We start from the raw sequence: 21,624 nt of genomic DNA on the forward strand, positions 1-21,624 counted from the left end.
CCCCACAAACTGAGTTCCTTAATCAACTGCTTGTCAGAGCTGAAGCAGTGGCTAAATGATAACAGCCTCCAGCTGAACTCCAGCAAAACTTAGACCCTCATCATTGCCCCGGATAGTGCAATCCCAGGGATCAAACATCACCTTGGAGACCTGAGTTCCTCGGTAAAGACCAAACTGAGGAATCTGGGTGTCATCTTTGACCAGGACATGTCTTTAGAATTCTGCTCCAAACACCTAGTCAAAAACTGTTTCTTCCACCTACGCAACATCTCCAAACTCAGATCTATGGTGTCCACAAATGAGCTCGAGATGATCGTTCACGCTTTTGTGTCCTCTCGCTTAGACTACTGCAACAACCTGTTTACATGCTTAAACAAGAAGGAGCTGGCCTGTCTACAGTTTGTCCAGAACTCTGCTGCCAGGCTCCTGACCCGCACAAACAGGAGAACCCACATCACTCCCATCCTTAAATCCCTCCACTGGCTCCCTGTTCTATATCGTCTTCATTTCAAAATTCTTGTGCTAACTTTCCGGGCCCTACATGGCCAGGCCCCTGCATACATTGCTTCCCTGATCCAGCCCTACAGCTTGACTCGTAGCTTGAGGTCTTCAGGACAGCACCTGCTGATGGTTCCACGCACCTGTTTTAGCACACGCGGTGACAGGTCTTTTAAAGCTGTGGCACCACGTCTATGGAATGACCTGCCTCTACACCTACGGTCCATGGACTCTGTAGAGAGCTTTAAGAAACACCTCAAAACCCTCCTGTTCAAAAAGGCTTTTTAGTCTCCCACCTGACCCAGGGCCACCACAAACTGACTACACTCTATGTATTCATCATAACGTACTCCATGTGTCATCCCCCCCCTCCCCACCCCCCCCAGTCTCTCTATATCTCTATCGCTCTCTCTTTTCTCCTCCTTTACTCTCTCTCTCTCTCTAACCCCAACTGGTCAAGGCAGACAGCCATCCTTCAGGAGTCTGGGTCTGCTCGAGGTTTCTGCCCGTTAAAGGGAAGTTTTTCCTCGCCACTGTCACCAATCACAAGTGTTTGCTCCTGAAGGATTCTGTTGGGTCTCTGTAAACTTAATTTGATTCTGATTTGAATTGATAAAGCACTTTGTGACTCTGTCTGTGAAAAGTGCTCTATAAATAAAATTTACTTACTTACTTACTTACTTACTTACTTACTTATGTATTCCAATAGATGACATTTCTCTTGCACTTGCAGATTTATGGATGATGTTTGATATATTTTGTGTTGTAGTAAAAAAAAATACATCCTACTCACTGTGTGTATGTGTTGAAAAGTAGGGAAAAGTGGGCCAGGTTTTCCCATTTTTGGCTGTTGTGAAGCTGTTCGAGAGTGTGCAACACCAAGGTCCTGACCCAGCGCAGGTCCACTTTGGTGGTGTCATCCAAAAGAGCTGAGAAGTGGAGACTGGATTCTATCTCTTCAGTCAAATCATTATCATACAACCTCCACAACTAAAAAAAAAAACAAAACATGAGAGTTAGACAAACAGCACTGAGTGGCCTCTCGTAGGAATACTCATACTGAATGATTTTTGTGCAGCTGGAAGGAACACACACCCCTAGTCTGTTTAACATGTCCATGATGAGGTCAGCAGACAGCACCAGCAGTGGGGTGAAGATGTTTTTGAGTTGTTCTGTGGTGATGGAGGAAGGAGATTCAGCCTGCTCAGTTCTTTGCAATAAGATAGTCATTCTGCAGTTTTGGTCCCATGTAGTTTGACATATATGCTGCAGAGTTGTCCAGTGACTGCCACGGTGGGCCAAAACCTGAAGAAGTGGAAATACAAGCACAAAATAGAATACTTTAAGTGCAAATCAAGAAAGTAAAATCACTAGCATGTTCATAAGGTAATGTTTCGGGTGTTTGTTCTCTACAAACAGGAAGGCCTTAGCTTTTGCCATCCTTCAGCTAGAACACTAATATTGACCATTTGTAAATAATGTCTCTTTCATACATTCGTTGTATAAGAAACACCTGTTTTCTCAGATTGGATAAAAATAAGACTGTCATTTAAGAGCTCCTTTAATGAGTTTAGGAAAACATGAAGTCTGTTCTTCCTTAACAAACTGTAGAAATTTTGTCTAAAAGAAATAAAGGGGAGTAATGATCTGTCATTATGTCAGAATGTCTGTATATTCTGTATATGAGGATGTGTCATGTGTACAGCACCATGGCTCGACGAAGGTGTAAAGCAGCCTTGTTAAGTGAATCCAGCAGCAAGGCAGCAGTGTGTTTTTGTATCTCCAACTGCTGACCGACATTTTGAGAAGAGTCCTCATCATCCTCACCGCTATCCTCTGTAGCAGAGTCATCAACTTTGGCTGAGGGTAAAACATAATTAAAGTACTAAAATATTGTACAAACCAAGTTTTTCTTGCTAGTTTTCGAACACTTTGTCTCATCTCTCACCCTCCTCTTTGCTTCTGCCTTTGCGTGCGGCTATCACATGATCCTTGGTGCCAGAGGGCGATGCGTTTCTCTCGGAAACAACCTCAGATTTAGATGAGTGCTGCTGCTGTGAGTTCATCTGCCGCACCAGGACACCAGAGTATGCCATGGAGAAGCAAAGGGGGTTTAACTGGCTGTACCTAAGACAAAGGAATGCAGAGTACATATGAAAGATAAAAATAATATGTAGTCAAAATGTGAGACGCTAAATACACTGTCCTCAAAAAAGTGTGCATTATTGCTCACGGAGAAATCATTACCAACTTTGATTATGAGATATAAGAGAGTTTTAATATTCAATGCTGCCTGGGCTTTTGTGTGAAGTTTGTGTGTTTTGCCTGAAGATGGAGCTGATCGTTTATTAATGTTAATCCATTCCATTTCTACGTAAACGCTGGAATTGTTGCTGCTCTAGAGGCTTTTGGGAGCAAAGTACAGTACAGGAGTACAGGACTATTAATGCCGATGAAGGAAACCTCACACAGTTGGGGAGGGTGCTTATTTTTAAGACACATTACAATCTCAGAAAAGGGAAATCCATGTACATTTCTCCAAATCTCCAAATGTTGTATATTGCATTTTAAATATGCATATTTAAACATCATGACCGGACACATCTCTATAAAGGAGTTTTGAAGGAAAAATAAATGATTTAACAGTGAGGTAAATTAAAGTGTAAGCACTGAGTTACACACTACACTAATATTCAGTAAAGCTGTAATCTTGTTAGTGAACCTTTCGATCAGAGGTCCTCCATGCAGCTGGTTTAGGCCCTGGTAAAGCACTGCTAAATGCGCCATAGCTACGGTATAATTGAGGTGAGACTTCCACACTTGCTCCTCACTGCAAATTTTCCTCAGCTGCTTCTGCTTCTTAGAGCGCTGCACCATAGAGGACATCAAAGAAAGTAGGTTCTCCACAGCAATCATATCTCTGCGCAGATAAAGAAGGAAGACCAGTGTGTACATGTGCATATGAAAGCTGACATTGCAAACAAATACAAACGCAGACTTTTACTACACACAGAAACACACTCCTACCTGTTAGTTTTCACTCTCTGAAGCATGTTGGGATGCACTGTCTGCTTTGCTTTCTTTTTTGGGTCAGGAGATGTGTTTTTGTTCTATTAAAAAAGTACAATATCTTCAGATGCATATTTAACATAAAGACACAAACAATATATTACTATATTATTATTAATATTACTGTATTATTTCATATTAAACCAAGAGGAAAGTTAAAAAAATAAAAAATAGAAAAAAATATTACTGTATCATTACGATATTGTTTTGTTGACAAAATGTATCACAAGTCATTTAAATTAATCTTCAACAAGATGCTGCAGAGTATGTTGAGCTGCTGTAAAATTTCAGAAACTACACCACTTACAGCTATGTTGAATTTTTTTTGAAGAGAATATACAGTGATATGCAGTGTCTGTCAGCCCGATTCTCAAAAATACATGCCAATACATAAACAAGGACAATAACAAAAAAAGTGCAAATGCCGTCTTGGGCTACCTGGTAGATCATTATCTGCAACATTTAATAAAAACATTGTCAAGTATAGCAGAGATATTAAAACTATTGACTCTGTGAACACAAATATGCTATTTTATGATCATGACAATGGTAATATATACAAGTCAGATCAAGTCTAAAAATGTCCTGCTTCATTGCAACTCCATGTCCAGCCTCAGAAAAAAACACAACATCTGAGACAAAGATCCATACATTTAACATAACATTCTAATCACATAAATGTATTATACATACATTACTAATAAATATATTCAATTTTCAATGACTCTATACATTTTTGTCCTTAACATTAACATTAAACTTCACTCAGTACTCACTTGAAATGTGTTAAATTGGGGAACCCTTTAGCTCCAATTTGTTGGTGACACTTTGTATTTGTGCAGAGCATGTTTAGAGACAGGTACAATGTTGCTGGCTGGCCTTAAAATGTTATTATGGTAGAATAATTCATAGACCTTCACGACAATCTACAATGTTTGAGCAGATTTTCATTTCATGGATCATTTTGGAATTTGAGTATCTTTTTTGTTGTATACATTCACCTGGGGTGGTTCATTTCCTTTTTGAGTTAGGGCACCGCCTCTTCCTTTACTCTGGTTATTTCCATCCAAACGTTTTGTCGGCAGTCCCATAAGCTCATCACGCCTGATGAAGAAAGAATCAATTGCATCATGCCATTAATTCAACAACAATATCCGCTATGGTGTTTCACAACAGTGATAGTACTGTGGGTATGAAAAGACACACTGTGATTATTCTCTAACATCAGATAAGAAGTGTTAAATAAATGCCTACCTTGAAAGGCAATCAAAAATGTTTTGTCCCCACTTTATCACAAGGTCTGGCTGTTCTTCCTCCAAGGCTCTCTGGAGCAGTAGTGCTGCAAACTCAGTAAAATATGTCTTACATCTGAGCTTCATCACTAACAAGTGAATACACATAGACATAAAAAGACAGATGTGAATGAGACAAATGAGACAAATCATACAGTAAGAAAAGCATGTGAGATGATGCCACTTACCATCATGGTAGACATCCTTTAATGTGCTGGTAGAGATAAGATCATACATTGCAGCAAGGTCCTCACACTCAGTCAGCAGACGTGAAATCTCTATAAAAATGAAACATTTCATAGAGATCTTTGAAAAATTAATCTATGCTTTTTCTGAAAGCTAGTCACCTAACTGTACTGTTGCCCATAAAGTGGGAATAACATATTTTCACCTCTTCTCATGAGATGATTGTGACAATGTGATTTATGCTTGATAGATAAAGTGTACTATGACTCAGATCAAAGGTTATTACTGATGTGTATAAATAAGGATAAAAGACAAATGTGTCTGTAAACAAAATTATCCCTCTTTTATGGGTAACAGTGTAGTAACCGGAAGAACCAAATAAATAAAATAATTATGATATTATTATTATAGTTTAGGAATTTTAGATGATAAATCAAGTATTTATTACTACTGCAGCAGCATTAATAAGACTTGTATCTGTTATGTGTACATGCTATTTTTGTTACTATTTGTGTGTGCTTTTATATACCATTGTTGGGAGCTGCCTCAGATGTGATTCTTTTCTTGTTCTTTCCACGTAGCGCTTTTAGCTGAAGGCTCATTTTGGCTGAAGTATCTCCTTTCTTAGACTGTGCAAACAAACACACATTACACATTCCTTATCTTACATACTTATTCCGATCATAAATCAAAACACCTTCAAAAAATATACCACCATCTTTTGTCAAACTCCTACTTACGCCATCAGCTTCGTTGTTAACTCTACTGATCTGAAGCTGGGCATCATAAACCTCCTGGAGTAGTTTACGACCTCTGTCCATCACTGCAGCAGCTTTCTCATGCTCCTTGAAAACACGTAATGCCTGCCCAACAACAACAACAAAAATTAAATAACAACTAAAGTATGGTTTGCAAAGTAAAAAAAATAGTATATACTACAAATGGCAACAAAGTAATTTCTCGCAAGCACGCTGTTTTTTGTGAGCATACTTACTATACACACAAAAACAGTACATACTGTGGATATAAACATGCACACACCTTAGACAGATAGTAGGTGATGCAGGCTATCATGTGCATTAATGACTCTGAGGTGTTTCCGGTCCATTTTTGTTTGAGAGGTGAATTTTCCTCCAGAACTATCAAGCATTTTGTTAAAACCTGAACAACAGAACAAAGACCCAAACATTAAATATGTATTAAAGTTACAAGGGACATATATTTTGATGTATGGAATCCAATGAGATGGAACAATGAGAACTTTATAATAGAGGTGTGTCCATACCTGTATCACAGGATCACAAATGATCTGATGGAAGATTAGAGGAGCCAAAAGGCCGTAACAGTTTACAACTGCTTGCAGGGCAGCACTGGTGTCATTTAACCATAATGCCAAATCCACAGCTACCAGCATCCGTTCACATTGTGCCAATCTGGCATCCTGTAAACATGCATATATCACTGACTTTTACATAATTAACTGATGAGGTAAATTTAGGACACTTTGGTACAAAAAGAAAATGGAGATACATTCACTGTCCTTTTACTAACAGTAACTGACAATCTTCTAAATTGGCTTCATATTTTTGGCATATGCATGCTGTAAATGCACCCTTCTCTCAAATCCACTTGGTACCTGTTCCCAGATAAATGGTCCACTGTCACTGAATGAGTCACAGTAGAATGATCCCTGTCGATTGTCAATCTCTGTCTCAATAAAGATGGAAGTGAAGAGTAACTGGTGCAAGAGAGGAGAGGAGAGCTGCAGCGTCTGGACATGTAACCTTTGACATGGTGAGTGAGAATGGAGTTAGGGTTAGAAAATGCAAAAAAATGGGAGAATGTGTGCATCTTCTGTCTTACTTTGTGATGGCAGGTGTGTCCTTTGTAGTGATAGATCCAGGCAGAGAATAGGTATAGTGGCTCCACAATTCCTGGCAGGCTCTCTTTGCTATAACATACTGCTCTGTTTGAAATGCCACCTAAAAACAGGGAGGCAAAAACAGTAAAGAAGATAGACACATCTCTATATGCTTAAGCCACAGAGCCATATTCATGCATTTTCTAATCTGATGAGGTGATTTTTTTTTTTGCCATGTAAACCAGTGGTTCCTGACCTTTTTTATCTGGTATATCTGCAGTGCACATTCAGATAAAATCAAGTACCCCTTTATTAATTCAATAAAATCTGGTCATATGGATTATAAACTAAAAATACTAATAGTTCTATAAAAGTGTATCTTGTTGCAGTATTATTCCTACAAATCAGCTATTTTCATCATTTCAGTTGTTTATTATTTAGTCTTACTGACATACCAAATTATTGAAAGATTTAACCTCTTTGAAATTTACTTTACTTTCAGCTTGCTGAATAAAACACATTAATATGAGAAGAGGAAGAATATATCTATTTTTCCTCATTAAATCACTAATTTAAAGTACATAAGCCTGGCAAATGAACAAAAAACTTTGGTCCTAGTTAGTGTTAACCTGTGCCAAGTGAGCCCAGGTGGTGAGTAGTGGCAGTGGCAGGGATGCCAGCAGTGGGAATGTTGTCTCTCCTATGCTGTTGCCCAGTAGTTTGCCTTGGCTGTCGTAAGCCGCAACAGCAAAAACATATTTCTGGTTGGGTTCCAGTCCCTCCACCTTCAGCACACATTTGTCACAAACTGCAGGTACCTGCACACAGCAATTTAGACACCATACATATGACGCAAGCTAGATCACAGATGATGAGACGAATATGCCCAACAACACTTGCTGCTCTGTTCTGAAGGAGTCAAATTATACCAAATTCCCTGTTCCTGGCAAGCTGCAGTCTCCAAGTCTGACTTTCTGGTTATGGCCCTGAGCTGCTCGGCCACAAAGCTGGTACCAGTAGACCTGAAAAGAGGCAAAAGTAGCACAAAAATAAGAAAAACTTTTAAATCCTACTGTAAATTTTGCTAAATAGCTTCAAAAATCAAGTCTTACTTGTCCTTCCATGTAGTGAGGTGCAGGTACAAATGTTAAAGAGTGGTCAGAGCGGGAGAGTAAGAGGGGAGGAGGTGGAGGCTTTTCTTTTTCTCCATTCAACCCTCTGTTGTCATTTTCTGTAGTAGCCCTGTTTGTAGAGATGGTGGACATGTACAGCTTTTTCTCCTCCAGTTGTGCTTTCTCTATCAGACTACAGGCCTCCTGGTAAAAAACACATGGACATAATGGCTGAAAAAACCTGTGCCATTCACTAAAAACTAACATCTGGCTCCATCTGAGTCATTTCACTAATGAAACTAATAATAATATTCTCTGACTTGTCTCAAATATCTTAGATGCACATGTATATAAGGAGTATAAATTACATTACATGTATATTTGTGAGTGCATTTTCAAGAGTGAGTGACATGTAACCTCTAGTAGACTCTTTATTTTGCTGGTGATGTTTGGTTCCATGTTGTTGTATAGAAGAAAAGCTTTTTGCATCAAAAAAAGAGCTTTGGACACCTTGTTCTTCTTGATCCGGTCAAACAGTTCAGACTCTGAAACTAACCACAAACACAACCAGTTAGTTACACACATTTAACCTTAATTACTGTCCAGATAAACTTTGCCATCAATATGCACGTCTGGGCTTAGAATTTACATTACTGTCATCTCTGTTTCTTCAATGTATGCAGAATAATTCTCACAAACATGTGATTAAATGAGTAAACTGAAATGCTTCAGACTCGAGTGTATAGTGTTAAAATGTGTCTGACCTGCATTTAGCTGCAACAACTTCAGTGAAGCCCTGTGGTGAATAATGTCCAGCTCTAGGTGAAGATCTAAGGCCAGTAAGAACACACATGTTTCCTGAGTGTGTCTGGAGTGTTTAATATCCAATTTAGCTTCAGTTTCCTGTTCTTTTTCTTTTGAACTCATTTCATTTTCCTCCTTTTCCTCTTCTGTTGGCGTAGGTGAAAACAAGGAGGGTGATGATGATGGGGAAGGACAAAATTTCTATCAACAGGAAGACAAAAACAGGTGAGTACCACTTTATGCATTTCTTATGTTTTCTACACTATTTTCTTCACTTTTGTCTACATTTCAGTGTAGTGTTGAGATCATCATTCAATAGAAAATTTGGATGCATAAAGTAAGTATGCAACACTAAGCTTTGACCAAACTCCTCTACATTTGGGTTGGAAAAGTTGACTGCCTACCTGCATGAAGGCAGAGTCAGTGACTGCTGAACCATCCTGGGGAATTAGTGTTAAAATTCCCTTTGACAGAGCTCGAAGACCCGCCTCCACCACCTCACACACTTTCTGAAGCAACTGTGTACTTGAACCCTGCAAGAACACAAGACCACACACATATTGCACATGTAGTTGCCCAACAGTTCCTTAATGGAATAGTGTCCATCCATTTATTTACCTCAAGAACTGACAATGATTGTAGTTTCACACCCTCATGATATGTCTCATTGCGTCCTACACACAAGATGAAGTTACAATAATTATATTATCACAGCTATGGTAAATTCTCTATACGAATATTACACAGTGCTAAAAAAACATGACAAAATGGAAAACACAGTACAATTTAAGATGTCCTTCAGACAAGTACACCTGCTAGAGTTCTAAGTCTAATTTCTCACCTGGAAAGTGTTCTTGGTTATTTTGTTTAGCACAACTCTCAAGCAGTATGGCCAGTCTATGCGTCATCTCTGCTGTCAATATACAATCAACAGCTGCAAGGTCTATAGCAAAGGCCACCTCACACAGCATAGATAGACATTCAATCCACTGTAAACATGGACAAATATAATACATCAAACACATAAAAGACAGAATATATTCCATGAACCTGTGAGGGTATGTGGCCATCTGTCAAAATACCATTTTTTTAACCAATTCACTCTAAACACAATCTATACCTTACTTTAAACAAACCTTTTGGTTATTATCTGTCTTCTCAAGGACGTTTCTAGACTCTGGGTATTGCTGCTGAGCCTTATCCATCAGTAGCTTCACCTTATCCCACAAAAACAGCACAACATCGAGAACAAGATCTTTGTCTGGCTGCAGCTCCTGAACAAACACAAACACACACACACACACACACACACACACACGCGGCATACACACACACACACACGTACACACACATTGTAAATCCTTTTCTAAATTGTATTCTTTACTTTTAATTTAAGCTCCAGTAAAATCAAACTAAGGCACACAAAAATGGAAACTTACAGGAGCATTGCCACAAACAGACTTGTGCAGAGTGTCAGCCAGTCCAATGAGCTCATCACTTATACAGGACATAGCCTTTTGTTTTTCTGTTGGAAAGAGGCATCTACATAGTCACAATGTACAATAAAAATCTATGCTCAATACTGATCCATATATACAGCACCCTTTAAATAATACATTTATGAGTAACCATTTTATAAACAATAAAAAAACACTGCCAAAGTTTGTAAGTTAATACTTGTTAGGCATTAATCAGGTAAAGATACATTTGAACATAACTAGATAGCGCCAGTTTTTCTATTTGATGGGAGTCAATATATATGTCAAGTTCACTACCACTGAAAATCTCTCCTCTCTACCTTTCTGGGAAGATGGCAGACTGTTAAAACGGTAAAGTAATGCAAGCTCCAACTCTGCTTTCCGAAATGACTGGCCTTCCATACCCTGACACAGACAAATACAGAGATATTTGTAGTTAACATTCACACATGCAGTATAATATGTATGAAACAACAATTATACATACGTGACATGATAAAAACTGACAGCATTCTTTGTTTATATTTTCAATTACATCTAGATAAGTACAACATATATTGTTTGTGTGTGACTCACAGACAAAGCTTGCAGCATCTCATGTGAAAGTTCAGTGAAGGCATCTGACTGCTTGTAGTGAAACAACAGCTTAATGAACCTCACTGCAGACATATGGGATACTTTATTTTCTCCTGGAAACAAAATGCATTGCACTCATGTAAGATAAAATGGCTTCCAACCTGTCGTACATAACAAACACCTTAAAACTTGTGACTAACCCATAATGGCTAAATTAATTAGTGTGGATGATGGTGTCAGTGCACTCAAAGATCCACATGGCAACTGATCCTTCTTTTGTTCGCCACCGCGTTCAACTCCTAAACACAAGACAACACACAAGTCATAAAACGTGTTCAGATATGAACCATGAAAATACATCTACAATCACAGTACACTGAAGCTAAATTCAAACAAATAAGCATGATTTGTCAGGTGATACACTAATTTAAATCTTTTGTATAATGTGTATTTGTGTTTATTTTACTAACCAGATAATATACTAATGCCAGCAGAGAGGAGCTCCAGGACCACTTCCTGCTGCTCTGCTTCATCTGACACAACTGTCTGCAGTGGACGTCTGGTGCTGTCCCAAAGTGCTTCCAAAATGCCTAAAAACTGTGCTGCACTGCTGTCAAACAGGCTCATTAGTATGCGCTCTGTTGTGTTTGATGGCCATGGCGCCTACAGCATAAACAGGCAAGCATAGAAGTTTAAATGATGCTGAAAGAAGAATGAAAACGCTGCAGATCACTTTAAACATAAGCAAAAAGCCAGCTGCAGTGAATTTAAATAGATAATTAAATGAGAAATGTCTAGGACTGCAATGGGAGAAAAAAGCTAGAAAAGAGTCCCAATTACTACGTATGTCAAACTTAATCAGAGTTTATCATTTCCAAAATTAATAGGAATCTATTATAATATTAAGTCATTTCGTCAAAAGCAATTAGTAATAGAGTGAAAAGAAGGAGGTATCTATATTAAATCCTATTAGAGAATAGAGTAGAGTAGATAATTACATTTGGTATGTCCTTCAGGCTGCTTTTCATTTTAACTATGGTTTTGGGTCTCTTCCTTCCTTCAAACACAGCCCTCTTGAAGATCATTGCAGCCAGCTATATAGAAGAAAAAAAAAAAAAAAAGGACATCACTTCTACTTTCATAGCCCAAAACAGAGCATGTCAGCCAAATAAGCATGCAGCAAAAACAACGTCAATATAATTACAAATATCTAAGAGAATTCATGCTTGATTTCAAGAAGCAGTTGTATTTTTCTAGATTCATGTACACACATAGTAGCTAGTTAATACAATTGGGTCTGTAGCCTAAAGGTGTTGTGTCTATGAAAAATTCAGTCATTAAAAAACATGGAATTTCAAAAATAATGTGGCTTCTTGTGCTTATTCAGTGATGTTGGCTCAGCTGATAAGTTTTGTTGAATCCTTCAAATATTGTTCCAAGGCCGACAGTGTCAATCCTTACCACTCACATGTACAGCATTAATAGCCCGTACTTTATGTGGCCAGAGTAACAGAAGCACGACTAAGTATGTCAGAAGTCTCTTGCCTTGATAGAGGCTTCTTTGTAAGCCATTTGGTTCTCTCTGGTGGTAGAAAGTCCACTCTGCTCTTCCAGCTTTGCTAGTTCATTGATTTTTCCAAGGGCTCTCCTGGCAAATTTCTGTAACACACAAACACAGAGAAGGAGAAAGAGAGTTGTTTTAAAATCTGAGTTAGTAATAATAACATATAACTTTTAACAAACAAACAAATAAATAAATAAACAAGGGAGTAAGTAAATAAATAAACACATTTATGTTGTTGTTGTTTCTACATCTAAAGGTGATCATCCATGCTAAAGTAGCTTAATATCAAACTTACATTACATCAAACTTAATAACAAACCTGTCTGGCCAACAGAAAAGATGCAGTACATCTAAAAGTAGTGAACACTAGTATTTAGGATTCCATCCTAAAAGCCTGTGAACAGCACACAGGCTGCATTTACAGTATGTGTATGAATTTGGATGATTCAAGAAGTCTGTCACCTCTGCCTGGACTGCAGCATGGTTGTCATAGTAACATTGGCAGACAGCACAGTAGAGTGTGACGATCCATGGCACATATTTAGTTGTCATCAAAGGGATGGAAAACTCCAAACTGATGCACGCCCACAAGAGGTATTCCAGTGCCTGTACAGAATGATATACAAGACAAAAAATACCAACAAACAACCTGAAAACATTTTGAATTATCTAGCACTTGGTAATCCTAAAATAGAGTGCAACTGGACTTCTTTTTGGTTGACTGACAAGAAGTCCAGTTGTCTTATACTGGATTCTACTCTTTATAGAACTCAAAATGGCCTCGTACTGTTTCATCACAAGTAATACAAGTCATTGGACATGATTGTACAAATGTCTAAATGCTTGGGTCACTGTAGGTGTGAAATGTCTCCAGCTTGTTGTCTAGTCTAACTCACAACACGTGTCATATGTAATCACTCTCATCATAGTTTACCTGTCCCTCTAGTAATAAAGTATGTCAACCATCAAAAAAACAGACTTTGTAAATATTGAAAGAAACAGTTACAAGGCGGAATAGATTACATGTATCTTGAAAAATTTATTTTAGCTTTTCTGTGAGCATGCACAAAGTGTCAGCACCTGTGCACTTTGGTTCATTGTCATCAGGTAGCGGCAGATATTGTAGATGAGCAACGAACCTGCAAAAAATGACAAAGAAATGAAGTAGATGATTATTTAATATATTAAATCCAATCCATAATTTTCCAATTTTTGTCAATGGTTTACTAAAAGGTATAAATTCCAATGCAATTTTTAAGCAAAAGGCACTGTTGTACAGGTCAGTAGGCCATTATTACGCTGACTGAATGGAATCTTGCCTGTTTTCATAGAGTTAATCTACTGGACATGAATTCTGTCTCAGTGCTCAGTAGCACAGGGTCAAAGTCACACTATGGTCCATGTTTCAGTCTGAAACTCATGAATGGTCAGAATCAATACGAAGCAAGGAGACACTGCTGATAGTGGCTACAAGCTAACATTAGGCTTCTAAATTGGGAATACTGGGAATAATGCCTCTGAGAGAAGATAACAGTTCAACATCTGAAAATTGCTCCCACCTACATTTTTACTGTTAGTTTGATGTTCGGTGATTCAGACTAAGCAATTTATTATGTTACTCAGACATTTAGTTCAACAGTTATCAAGTTTCTAATGAAGTGAGACAGTCAATTCCAGACTTCTACAATGCATCAATCAGTGCCATAATTTGCTATTTTGTAGTCTTGTAATTTTCATCCTCTTTAAATTGGAAAAATCCAACAGAAATGAGATATAATATAGTGAAATACCATTATATATGTGCCAGCAGAGGTGTTCATGTTGCTGAAAAGCTTGCATCATGATCCTGATGAAGTTAAGCACACACAGCAGTTTACAGAGTCCCTTCTGTCTAAGGACACTGTGCCTTTTCTCCTGCTCAAATATACACAAGATGCAGCCTTGTAGTGCACGAACCTGTACACAAAAACACATAGAAGGCCTCAGGTACTGACATCTCACAATATAATGACCTCCATATAAAAATGTAAAATTATATAATGTAATATAAAATTATAATATAAAGTATCAGTGAAATACAGCAATTAATCATATTAAGCCTTCATTTTAGTCAGAGCATGACAGCCATATACATATTACACATAAAGACGCAATTCACACAAACTCACCTTCATGCCAACAGTGTCTTGGTCTTTGTCAAGACCCTCAGGGAAGAAGCAGGCCATCAAGTGATCTACATCCTTGATTTCAGTTATGTTTACTGGGGTATATTGCTGCAAGTGGAGGCCATAACCCTGCCACAGAGCCATATCATACAACTGCAGTATACATGAGAAAGAAATAAGAAGACATTACAGTTGGAAACTATGAATGTGTACTGTGACAATACTTTCAGTCAGCCCAGCTTAGTACTTTATTAAATGTGGTTCTGTAGAAGTAAAAACCAAATTGTGTACAGGGTGGGGAAGCAAAATTTACAATGAACATTTAGTTGTTTTTTCTCAGCAGGCACTACATCAGTTGTTTTGGAACCAAACATATATTGATGTCATAATCATACCTAACACTATTATCCATACCTTTTCAGAAACTTTTGCCCATATGAGTAATCAGGAAAGCAAACGTCAAAGAGTGTGTGATTTGCTGAATGCACTCGTCACACCAAAGGAGATTTCAAAAATAGTTGGAGTGTCCATAAAGACTGTTTATAATGTAAAGAAGAGAATGACTATGAGCAAAACTATTACGAGAACGTCTAGGAAGCAACAAAAAACATACCAAAGCTTTTATTAAAGCTCTCAAATCCAAAATCCTAAAGGATCCAACCAAATCCATGAGAAAAATGGCAATTGAACTTGAGGTAGACAACAAGACCGTTAGAAATGCAGTAAAATATGATTTGAAGTTAAAATCTTACACAAGAACACCAAAACACTTGTTGACAACAGCAACAAATCCAACTTGAGCAATTTTTGGGAATCATGTTTATGGCCGCCTTCTAGCCCAGATCTAAACCCTCTGGATTATGCTATTTGGGGCATTTTAGAACATGCTACCAATAGAACATCACACAGCAATGTCGACTTTCTTAAAGATACTATTAAAGAAGAATGGGAGAAGTTGTCACCCGAATATGTGAGAAACACTTGCGCAAGTTTCAGGAAGCGTGTGAAGGCAGTTATTGAGAAAGAAGGAGGACACAGAGAATAAAAACATTTTCTATTATGTAAATTTTCTTGTGGCAAACAAATTCTCATGACTTTCAATAAACTAACTGGTCATACACTGTCTTTCAATCCCTGCCTCAAAATATTGTAAATTTTGCTTCCCCACCCTGTAATTACGAGGAAGCACCCACCAGAATATCTAAAACATGCCCTCAAACATCCATCAACATTAATCACAAACCTGGACCATTAGCATTGGTTGTAAGGTCAAAGTATACAGCAGTTAACACTGAAAAAGTTTTGCATCCTCATTACACACTGTGTCCTTTAAAATTGAAATATATATATATATATATATATATATTTCTTCTCATAAAATGATTGTAACAATGTGATATATTCTTGATAGATAAAGTGAAACTAGGACTCAATATGTAATCATTACACCAGGTCGAAAGCGATTACTGATGTGTGCAAATATGAATGAAGAGAGGAAGATGTCTGAAAACAAAAATATTCTATCTTTATGGGTAACAGAGTAGTATGTTTACTGATTAAAAAGATAGAGTGAGCAATTAATTTCATGAAAGGGATTTGATGAGAAATTAACAACACATTTTGAATAAAATATCAGCTACTATTCATTACCTTTATTCCAAAGAGAAAATCTGCGATCTGTAACACATACTCTTGGTACAAGTTGGTAGGTATTCGATGTTTGTACTTTCTCCATATCTCAACCAGTGTTTTAGTCCTTCAAAATTTGTAAAAATAAAAAACAAAACAGTATCAGTAAGCACATTTCAATGAACAGCCTGACTATAAGGATTCAGAAAAGGTCATTAATGAGGCACTCAGTGCTGTAATAAAAATGTGTGTTTATTAAGTTAGCCTTAGTGTGTGTTAACCATCAGTTCAGAGAGCCAAGGAAAAGCTTTTTCTGATTGAATCAATCTTGAAAAACCCATATAGTCAATTAACATCAGCTACTTTTCTGTCAGTACAGGTGGAAAGAGATCCCCCCTTAGAGTACACCCAGTCATGAAGGAATCTGGAAGAACATGCAGGGTTGGATATTATAAACACATGAAACTGATAAATATTGTTATATTCAAGAAATCAGGGGTACCATAATGTTTTCCAAAAGCTCCCAGCTATTCCCCCTATATTGTTGCTAATGCTTATTTTGTGGCTCATACTTATTGATCTTAAAACGTATAGTAAATGTCATACAAGAAAAACACAGATGCAGACTCACTGGAACAGCTGAATAAAAGGAAATAAATGAAAAACAGACTTTTGTAACAGCTGTTTTTTTCGTTTCCTTGCTAATATACTAGGTGTTAATTTAGCTAGGCTACTTATTTGACAAGTGGCTTCTCTAGTAAGTGAAGATACATTTTAAATGTAAAAAGTTAATATAAAAGTGGATAATTGTAGCTAACTTCAGCTCATTGTGGTCCAGTGTCCTACCCTTTAGCACAGAGGCTGTTATCTTCCGTGGATGAAGAAGCGGCTCTTCTCATCACAGCAGAAAACGAATTAATATCTCGTTTAAATGCTGAAATAACCGGGTTTCTTTTGTCAAGGGGTCCGTAATATGACGCCGGCCAGTCCATATCTCTGGCCTTAGCGTCGTTTTTTAACCAAACTATAAAATGTCTTATGTCTCTGTCCAACACCAAAATGGTCAAAGCGTCTGGAGAAGGTGTGTCACCATGGTAACGACGCCCAGGAAGCAGGAAGTAAACTGGCTAAGCTAACTCACAACAATAACTCCACCTGATAGTTGAAGAAAGTTGAATTTCACTTATGATGTCCAAGCAGGATATTTTACATTTCACTTACTATGTAACTTAGAACATATTCAAAGGCATATTGTGGTCTTTGTAGAGATAACCTGAGTCTGATCTATCTGAATGTAGTCCTATGGGGAAAGTGGCACAGTTGAATGAATAAACAACTGTTTTGTGAAAAATGTCAATATCAGCAACAGTCAGATTATGTCTGTGATGATCTTCAACATCCTACCCATAGTCCAGCAAATAATGATGCCACCTGGTACCTTCTAAAATTTCCTAAATGATTGTTTTGTAGGGCAAGTGTAGTCTACTGTGTAACTGAACACACAAGCAGGATTGTCTTTTTTTTTTTTCCTTTACATCACCAAATCAACATCATAAATTATAAATAATTATATGGACCAAACATGTCACTAACCTTTGTCATCAAGGCAAATAAATCCACTTTGCTATGCCAGTGGACTTCTTGTTGTATATATTAGGAGAACATTTTAAGATGTCAGAGAACTGATACTTAGATTTACAGTGAAGCACATCACCAAAGCTCAGGTTAATTAGCAGCAAGGAAGCTGTTTCATTAGAATGCATTCTCAGTGTTTTCAAGGGTGAAATTGCTGATATCGGAGTCTTTTGTCTCCTTTTTTTTTTTTTGGCTTAGAATCTGTTATTCTTTATAGAATCTGGATGCTCTTGTTTACAGTACTGCCATTCATCTTTGTGGAATCTGGGACAATGCAGTTTAAAAATTTAAATTATTAAGAATCTTTATTTGTCAGAAGGGTTCACACACAGACATGCACATGCACCACACCAAAATTGATCTTCTGCATTTAACCCATCACTAGATCATGCATGCATGCATTCATCACACACTACAACTCTCCCTTTGGTCACAAAATGACTTCAGCATTCTAGGCCACAGCTGGATATTATACACATATTAAGATGATGAATATTGATAACTTCAAGAGATTAGGGGGACTACAATATTTTTTAGAGGCTCCCAGCTATTCTTACTACATTGACGCTAATGCATTAGTTTGTGGCTCAGAATTATTGATCCTAAAATTATAGTATATGCCATCTGACAACTTATCAAACGACTTTTGTCTCATCCGAAATTACTTGTACCTGTGGTGTGACAACTGTAACTTTATTACCATTACACCATGGCTTTTCTGCTTATAATCAAACTTATTTTTCCACACAATTTCTTTTGCAAAGTGTTTTTTCCTAATAAACATCTAATGGTAGATATTTTTATGTTGTTCTACTCTCTGGTCATACTAAGTGATGAAGACATGAAAGTATCATGTTTTTTATGTAATGACCTAGCTTCTTGACACACATTTAATGTCTGAAATTATTGTAACATGATGCAGAGGAAATGAAAAGACATAAATCTGAAAGGTGCAGGCTTACACAACTGGAGGGGAACTTCATATTTTTTGTCTGAGCTCACAGCAAAATGATACACGATTAGAGTGTCGCCTAATTCTGTCCCATACAAACTCATCAGTTCCCATTCAACCACACATCCACTGTGCACACAAATCTAAAGCTTCTGGCACTCACAGTATGGTAAGCTAATGCTCTGGCAGCTGTTCCTCAAACAGACACACACACTGTCACATACACACACCACACATCCAGGCTGGGACATTTCCTGGGGTATGAGCATGGGGGCATCAGCAGTATTCCTAGCCAGTATCACCTCATGACTGAGCAAAGAAAGTGCAAAAGAGAGACGGACAGAGAAAAGAAGAGAGAGACAGCCAGTCACAGTCAGACAGATGAAACAATGAGGGCAATGAAGGGATAAACAGTTGACATCATTGTTCCAGAAAGATCATCCTGTTGGCAGGGTCACTATGCAATTGTGCAATGGGGGGTTATAGAGGGGAGGGAGCGCCTGAACAGGGCCCAGATGTGATGGGAGGCAAAGGGCTATAAATTTGGTTCAGAAGAGCACATCAGTACCATCTCTGCAACCAAGAGTCAGCCTCCTTTACACCCAGTGTTGGTCCATCTCATCTGATTCTCATCATGGATATCCCCATCCAGTATCCCTGGTACCGCCGCACCTTCCTTCATCGATTCTCCGACCTCTCGTTGGGAGAGCCCCTCAATGATTGGCCACTCATGTGGCCTTTCTCCTGGTCCTTCCCCTGGATGAGGCCTTCCTTCATGCGCTGGTTCAACTGGTCTGAAAATGGACACGGTGAGGTAAAGACACATTCTCTTATAACTCTAAAATCAATAGCTATTGTGCAATATTCACCATAAGACTGCCATTGAGATAATTCTTCTAATAATGTGAATGTGAATAGAATGCTGAGCAGACCTTAAGGTTTGCATTTTGGCAATATTTGCAGAACATTCACCACCACATTAACACTACTTTTAACACTCACAAAATAATAACTTTATTTATGTTATTGATTTCAAAAGCACCGTTTTACAAAGTCACAGACAAGAACAAACAAACAGTATGAACACTTAATACACAATCATAGTCAGTGACTTAAAAGACAAAAGTAAGACACATAAGAGATTAAATAACTAAATGAAACAAAAGGCCAAACCGTAAAATTAAGTTTTGGGAGAGATGATGTAAACAAGAGCTGTGAATATTCTAGCATCATCCCCTCCAAAAGCTGGAACACTAAAGACTCTATACTTTACATGACAACAAAAATACAACACATAAGACACAACGGTAGCCAACACCAACTCAAAGCCTATCTTTCAAGGATGGATAGGTTTTTATATCTGTGTCATATCTTGAAAAGCATATAAAGTCTTGCTCTAAATGTGAACACATTTTGCTGTGTTTTAGTCTCTAACAATTGTACCATCTGTGTAGATGCGCACGGAGAAGGACCGCTTTGCCATTTATCTGGATGTGAAGCATTTCTCACCTGAGGAGCTGTCTGTCAGTGTCAGTGATGATTTTGTCACAGTACATGCCAAACATGAAGACAGACAGGTCAGAAGAAGCACAGTGTATTGAAGATACATTGAACCTTAAAGCTTGAAATAGTCCCTAGTTTGATGACACCTCACTGATTATAACTGTCTTCTTCCAGGATGACCACGGCTTTGTGTCAAGGGAGTTTGTGAGAAAGTACAAGCTTCCTGCTGGTGTGTTATGTTCAGAGGTCGCCTCCAGTCTGTCAGTTGATGGTGTGCTGACAATCACTGCACCTCGGTCGTCTCCTGGCCCTGAACGCAGCATTCCTATTACCTGTGATGAAACATCAGCAAAACAGAAAATGTAGAACACAGCCTGAAGGCCCACATGCTGTTTTAATACTAACTGAAAGTGCTGCTTGTTTTTTATATTTAACCTGTTATAGTTTTGTTGGCAGTTCAGTACACACATAGGCAAGCCTTTATGTCTAAACGTGTGTAGTCAGTGCAAGTGACTTTTAATAAACCAGTATCTAACTGCTTACACACTTTATTAAAACACTCAGAAACAAATTGTGCTGTAAACCACAGACCTACTTGTTTTTCAGAGACATAATGTGGTAAAGGGCAGAGCAATGACCTTTTGAGAATATCACAAGCCTGCAGAATCATTGTTTAAACAATATTTATCCTGCAAAATATTTTTGTGCCGCTAGATTTTCATTGCTTAACTATAAAAGAGAGCAGAATAAATATCACACCCTGCAGTCAAATGACATGTTTTTCAAGAAGAGCAATGAAAACCGCACAGAAGTGCGCAGCACTCATTTTAAAACAGAGGCTAGAATGTAAATTCAATGAAGGAAGGTGGAAACAGATTACCCCTTTTAAAATAATGACATCTACTGGCTGAGAAAGTATGATGAGATTCTTGTTTACTCTATGAGCATAGTGTTGGTTTCTGTATGTGTGAACGGAACAGAGTTCTATGGAGGCATTGACAGTCATTTTTTTTGTTTGTATACTGAAAAAGCCACCTGAGGACTTGGGACCAGATTTTTGTTAAGAGGAAGAACAAGGGTGATTTGAAGGGTGGATTCATGTCTTTACACCTTTAATCACTGGCCTCTGAGCTGCTAAGGTTCATGTATGTGTGTGAATATGTGAAAGGTGTAGTATCTGTGAGAGCATATGTGCTTGTAGGCGCAAAAAAAAAAAAAGTAAAAGCTCTGTCATTCCGATTGGTAACATCCCCTGGCATATTAACACATAAAAATAGAATAAAAGTTGGAACATAATATT

The 21,624-nt window shown here is 37.9% G+C and overlaps 2 protein-coding genes across 2 annotated transcripts in view; one reads left to right on the forward strand and one right to left on the reverse strand.

The window, feature by feature from the left end:
- cfap54 (cilia and flagella associated 54) overlaps nucleotides 1-17,226 on the reverse strand; it is a 31,866-nt gene extending 14,640 nt beyond the window's left edge. Inside the window, exons 1-37 of the mRNA XM_030153483.1 lie at nucleotides 17,081-17,226; nucleotides 16,256-16,361; nucleotides 14,621-14,758; nucleotides 14,231-14,396; nucleotides 13,521-13,579; nucleotides 12,903-13,046; nucleotides 12,422-12,535; nucleotides 11,875-11,970; nucleotides 11,347-11,539; nucleotides 11,077-11,175; nucleotides 10,877-10,989; nucleotides 10,597-10,705; nucleotides 10,262-10,353; nucleotides 9,959-10,096; nucleotides 9,664-9,811; nucleotides 9,441-9,496; nucleotides 9,227-9,355; nucleotides 8,783-9,023; nucleotides 8,436-8,569; nucleotides 8,019-8,222; nucleotides 7,836-7,928; nucleotides 7,536-7,724; nucleotides 6,909-7,027; nucleotides 6,682-6,829; nucleotides 6,331-6,486; nucleotides 6,087-6,206; nucleotides 5,786-5,908; nucleotides 5,575-5,674; nucleotides 5,048-5,137; nucleotides 4,822-4,948; nucleotides 4,569-4,671; nucleotides 3,526-3,608; nucleotides 3,221-3,418; nucleotides 2,447-2,625; nucleotides 2,207-2,358; nucleotides 1,594-1,803; nucleotides 1,292-1,488 (exon numbers count right to left, since the gene is read on the reverse strand). Coding sequence (XP_030009343.1) covers nucleotides 1,292-1,488; nucleotides 1,594-1,803; nucleotides 2,207-2,358; nucleotides 2,447-2,625; nucleotides 3,221-3,418; nucleotides 3,526-3,608; nucleotides 4,569-4,671; nucleotides 4,822-4,948; nucleotides 5,048-5,137; nucleotides 5,575-5,674; nucleotides 5,786-5,908; nucleotides 6,087-6,206; nucleotides 6,331-6,486; nucleotides 6,682-6,829; nucleotides 6,909-7,027; nucleotides 7,536-7,724; nucleotides 7,836-7,928; nucleotides 8,019-8,222; nucleotides 8,436-8,569; nucleotides 8,783-9,023; nucleotides 9,227-9,355; nucleotides 9,441-9,496; nucleotides 9,664-9,811; nucleotides 9,959-10,096; nucleotides 10,262-10,353; nucleotides 10,597-10,705; nucleotides 10,877-10,989; nucleotides 11,077-11,175; nucleotides 11,347-11,539; nucleotides 11,875-11,970; nucleotides 12,422-12,535; nucleotides 12,903-13,046; nucleotides 13,521-13,579; nucleotides 14,231-14,396; nucleotides 14,621-14,758; nucleotides 16,256-16,361; nucleotides 17,081-17,226 — 5,012 coding nt within the window. The remainder of the gene's footprint in view (nucleotides 1-1,291; nucleotides 1,489-1,593; nucleotides 1,804-2,206; nucleotides 2,359-2,446; nucleotides 2,626-3,220; nucleotides 3,419-3,525; nucleotides 3,609-4,568; nucleotides 4,672-4,821; nucleotides 4,949-5,047; nucleotides 5,138-5,574; nucleotides 5,675-5,785; nucleotides 5,909-6,086; nucleotides 6,207-6,330; nucleotides 6,487-6,681; nucleotides 6,830-6,908; nucleotides 7,028-7,535; nucleotides 7,725-7,835; nucleotides 7,929-8,018; nucleotides 8,223-8,435; nucleotides 8,570-8,782; nucleotides 9,024-9,226; nucleotides 9,356-9,440; nucleotides 9,497-9,663; nucleotides 9,812-9,958; nucleotides 10,097-10,261; nucleotides 10,354-10,596; nucleotides 10,706-10,876; nucleotides 10,990-11,076; nucleotides 11,176-11,346; nucleotides 11,540-11,874; nucleotides 11,971-12,421; nucleotides 12,536-12,902; nucleotides 13,047-13,520; nucleotides 13,580-14,230; nucleotides 14,397-14,620; nucleotides 14,759-16,255; nucleotides 16,362-17,080) is intronic.
- A 2,132-nt stretch (nucleotides 17,227-19,358) lies between these two features.
- On the forward strand, nucleotides 19,359-21,622 carry LOC115433392 (alpha-crystallin B chain-like). Its single transcript, XM_030154772.1, has 3 exons — nucleotides 19,359-19,635; nucleotides 20,276-20,398; nucleotides 20,499-21,622. Exons 1-3 carry the CDS (start codon nucleotides 19,456-19,458, stop codon nucleotides 20,688-20,690), a joined length of 495 nt encoding a protein of 164 aa, XP_030010632.1. The 5' UTR covers nucleotides 19,359-19,455; the 3' UTR covers nucleotides 20,691-21,622.
- Nucleotides 21,623-21,624: the final 2 nt, after the last annotated feature.

The sequence above is a fragment of the Sphaeramia orbicularis genome, chromosome 14 (genome assembly GCF_902148855.1).
Source record: "Sphaeramia orbicularis chromosome 14, fSphaOr1.1, whole genome shotgun sequence".
In the NCBI taxonomy this organism is placed as follows: domain Eukaryota; kingdom Metazoa; phylum Chordata; class Actinopteri; order Kurtiformes; family Apogonidae; genus Sphaeramia; species Sphaeramia orbicularis.